Source organism: Thermobia domestica, chromosome 3 (genome assembly GCF_964235325.1).
Source record: "Thermobia domestica chromosome 3, izTheDome1.hap1.1, whole genome shotgun sequence".
NCBI lineage: Eukaryota > Metazoa > Arthropoda > Insecta > Zygentoma > Lepismatidae > Thermobia > Thermobia domestica.
In genome coordinates, this window is record NC_137456.1 from 161,962,685 (window position 1) to 161,966,886 (window position 4,202).

Below are 4,202 nucleotides of genomic sequence, written 5' to 3' on the forward strand. Positions count from 1 at the left end.
CCACTTGTCCTCTTCCTTCAAGAAATTAAAGCCGACATCATCACTGTTTCAAAGTCAAGAACATTATGAAATATGCTGTGGTTCCTCCTACTATACACGTAATAGATTTAGTATGGGTGATATCGAGTATTATACAAGTAACAACATAAACAAATGTGTATCCCGTTGAAATGTAAAACACTTAAAGGATGTTATCAATGTGATAATAGAAGTAAAAGTTGCAGTAAACTTTAACTCCGGAGGTGTTTTCGTTACGGCTGAGTGATACAGTCAGCGAAGCGAATCGTTTTCGTACATTTAGGAACCTATTTCGTTTCCTTTTTTTGATGTCATTTTGTCGATTGATTGGCTTCTATCGACTCTTCCAATAGTTTTATTTACCTTTTCTTTTTTCTTTCTTTATCTTGCTCCGCTTTTCGACTTTTCTTTCTTTATTTTATTCTATTTCGAGGTAGCCAATCGAAAGAATTGGCTTTTTTGTTCAACCGTTTTATTTGCTAAGTTTCCGCTTCTCTCGCCCTTTATGTTTTGGGTTGCGTCAAGCAGAGTAAAAAAAAAGTTGGTGTATGGGAGGATGAAACACAGTTGTAGAACTACTTAACCTGATTTTCAATTTCGATGACTTTTTACAATATAGTAGTTTTTTCTTTAATAAACTCACTTTTGGGTTGAATGTGAGTGTACAAAAATCAATGACCAGAACCTTCTTCTGTGTTATGGAATAACACACTATCTATGAAAGAAAATAGCAAGTAATATATACATATAATACTGCATACACCGAGCAAACGTATAACTGAAAAAGTATATTTGAACGTACTTTCCGTATAAGAGTTTCAAATAAACGTACTTTCCGTATGAACGAAGTAACTGTATATAGGCGGTCAGGATCTCACATACAGCTATGTAACATATAGCTGACGTATGTAACATACGTATATGTATGTAATATACGGAAGATTGTTAGATGTCAGACATCCTGCAACGGTACGATGTAACATCTAAGCCCAGTGTGTACAGTGGGTCAAATAAGTTTCCGTACACCACAGATTAGTAATTTCAAAATGTTATAATATCTTAAAATAAATAAATAATAAAACGCAATTACATTAGCTGAATTTGTTCGTGTCTACTTGTAATGTGTACACATTATTGTGATGGCATTGAATATACTGATAGTATAACTGACGATTTAAGTTAAGTTGCTGAAAATTGAGGTCAAAAAAGTTTCCGTACACGGCACAAATATACAAAAGAAGGAAGCAAAACACACACTAAACAGCATTTTCAGTGGTTACAGATGACAGTAGCGTGCTCTACTAGTGATACGGTACTACTGCAGTCAAATTTCTGCAAGGAAGATCTACAGAGGCAGTAAAACGACTCATCAAAATGGAAGTGCCCATTCCAATACGTGAACTAATAGTAAAATTTAAACAAGAAGGCAAATCTCTTGGAAACATAGCAGAGACAGTAAAGAAATCACATTCTATAGTACAATACATTCTAAATAGGTATATTGCAACAAATAGTTGCAAAGTTCGACTGCTCAGTGGCCGTCCAACGAAGCTAAAGGTTAATCATAACCGTGTTATTTTAAGAACTATCCGAAATGAGCCCAAACCAAGTGCTCCAAAACTAGCTAGTATGCTTGAAACTGACTATGGTGAACAAATGGTTCCTGAAAGAGTTCGCACTATCATCAGAAAAGCGGGCTATATCTGTCGTGTAGCCAGAAAGAAGCCATACGTTAGTAAAGCAAATGCCAAGAAATGAGTAGAGTTCCCAAAAGCTCATGTGTACAGCGGTGGACACTTCTAAATGGTACAGCCATATGGAGATTTACGGCTAAGGTGTACCATTTAGAAGTGTCCACCGCTGTACAAGCCAATTAGGTTTCGGAACTCTGTTTTATTTAGTGATGAGAGCAAATTCAACATTCATGGATCCGATGTAAGAGATATAGTGTGGAGGAACCCAAATACGTACAAGGAGCCGAAGCATCTGTGTCCTAATCTCAAGCATGCAGGTGGTGGTATGCTCTTCTGGGGGTGTATGAGTGCAGTTGGAGTAAGAAATGTGGATTTTATCGAAGGTACAATGGACCAACATGTTTACTTGAACATTCTGAAAGAGAATCTTCATGACAGTGCAAAGAAACTGAATATGGGAGACTCTTTTATATTCCAGCAAGATAACCACCTTAACATACTGCACGAAAAGTGAAAGAGTGGTTGTCGTATAATGAGCCGAAACAACTTCATACTCCTCCACAATCTCCTGACTGTAATCCTATTGAGTATCTGTGGGATGAATTAGAAATATGCATTAGGAAACATAATATTAGAAACAAGGACTAGTTAAAAATACATTATGTGAAGAACGGAGGAATATTTCCCCTGTAACTACATCAAAATTTTTCACTGCAATGCAGAAACGAATGCGAGAAGTACTTAAGGCCAAAGGAGGCCAAACTGATCACTAACTGCGGTCGAAATGCAAAGTGGTGCCCTTATTTATGTGCATTTGTTTATGTGTACGGAAAGTTTTTTGACTTGTAATATAGTCAGTATTTCGTGTATATTTTATTTTCTTCTAAATTATAGATACCAAATGTTTTATTTTCTTATGTATATGCTTATTATGGAGTTCCTTATAGAAAACTCATAGAAATTGTTCTTTTCTTTCTGTACTTTGTAAGATATATTATAATACATAACCGGGAACTATCTGTACGGAAACTTTTTTGACCCACTGTATGTAGCATATGGAAAAACCTATATTCCGTACAGATTTTCGAAGTAAACATAAGGATTCCGTATATTTGTACAATATACCGTTCTTCGGATAACGATTTTTTCTCAGTGTACACTTGACTATTATAATAATTATAAAATTTATTTTATAGCAATACAGAACTAAGTTTTATTTGTTTTCAAGGTAACATCCTAAAGAAAGCTTACTATCTCGAATTATATAGCCCTACCCGCTGGTCTAATGACTAGCGCATGTACTCTTGTTGCAGAGGGTCCCGCATTCGATTCTCGGTGGGAGAGCACAAGAATTTTATTTTATAATAGTTCAGTTTCATCAATCATACGACTATTTTTGCCTGAAGGGCATCGATAAATTTTAAAAAAATCACATTGAATTTGAGTTATATAATCTGGAAGGCTACACTAATTCTGCAGTTCACACATAATTTATATTACATCACCTCTTAAATTATCTGATTTCTGTGAAGGTAACACCTTTCACTTACAATATATTTGACTTCAAAATTAGAAGTATAAAAATCTGGTGAGCGAATTGGCTATGCACTGTCACAGTAGTGAAATGATATTTGTTGGGAACTTTTTTTGTATAACTGCCATTGAAAAGTTTTGAAATAAAATGAAATCTTTTAGTTTACCGTCCCACGATTATACCCTTTAGGCTAAGGAAGACGATGATCATGGCGAGTATATGATGGACTAATTGAGGGAATAAGATGTGGCAGGAAACGGAAGTACCTCGAGAAAACCCACGGACACCATGTTGTGCACCACAAACTTAATTGTCCGGGGATTGAACCAGGGGCTCCACGCACCAGTAGTGAACGTTGATAAAGTTTGGCTGTGGTGTTATGCTTTGGCAAAGTTCCGATGGATACAGGACAGTTTCTTTTTCAGTGTTTACTTTTGTCTCACATTTCATATCAATAACAATATATTGTCTTTCTTCTATCAGAAACTCTTACATATCAAACTGCTCTAAAATGTACACAAAATTGCTTGTACGTTACAAGAACGGAGTCACCATTTTTAAAATATGCCTGAATGATAATTGCAAATGTCCACCAGCCCACAACGCAGTAGTAACTGAAACACATATCCTCCCATATTTTTCATGTCCCCTAGATTACATTGCATAATATGTGATATGTTAATACCAAAAATACAATTTAATCGGAGCAAAGCTCCCAGAGATGGTCATTTTTCCTAACCCTCCCTCACCCTCACCCTCAATTGACGCACCTCACCTTCACCCTCCATTGACGCCCTCCCCTCACCCTCCCTCACACTCACCCTCCATTGATGTCCTCACACTCACCCTCCCTTACACTCACCCTCCCTCACACCCACCCTCCATTGACGGCCTCCCCTCATCCTCCCTCACACTCATCCTCCATTGACGCCCTCACACTCACCCTCAATTACTTT

The 4,202-nt window shown here is 36.8% G+C and overlaps 1 protein-coding gene across 1 annotated transcript; it reads left to right on the forward strand.

Annotated features, from left to right (window-relative positions):
• The first annotated feature begins 1,392 nt into the window (after positions 1–1,392).
• Positions 1,393–1,776, forward strand: LOC145682009 (uncharacterized). The gene has a single exon (XM_081753613.1). It carries the CDS (start codon positions 1,393–1,395, stop codon positions 1,774–1,776), a length of 384 nt encoding a protein of 127 aa, XP_081609739.1.
• The last annotated feature ends 2,426 nt before the right edge of the window (positions 1,777–4,202 follow it).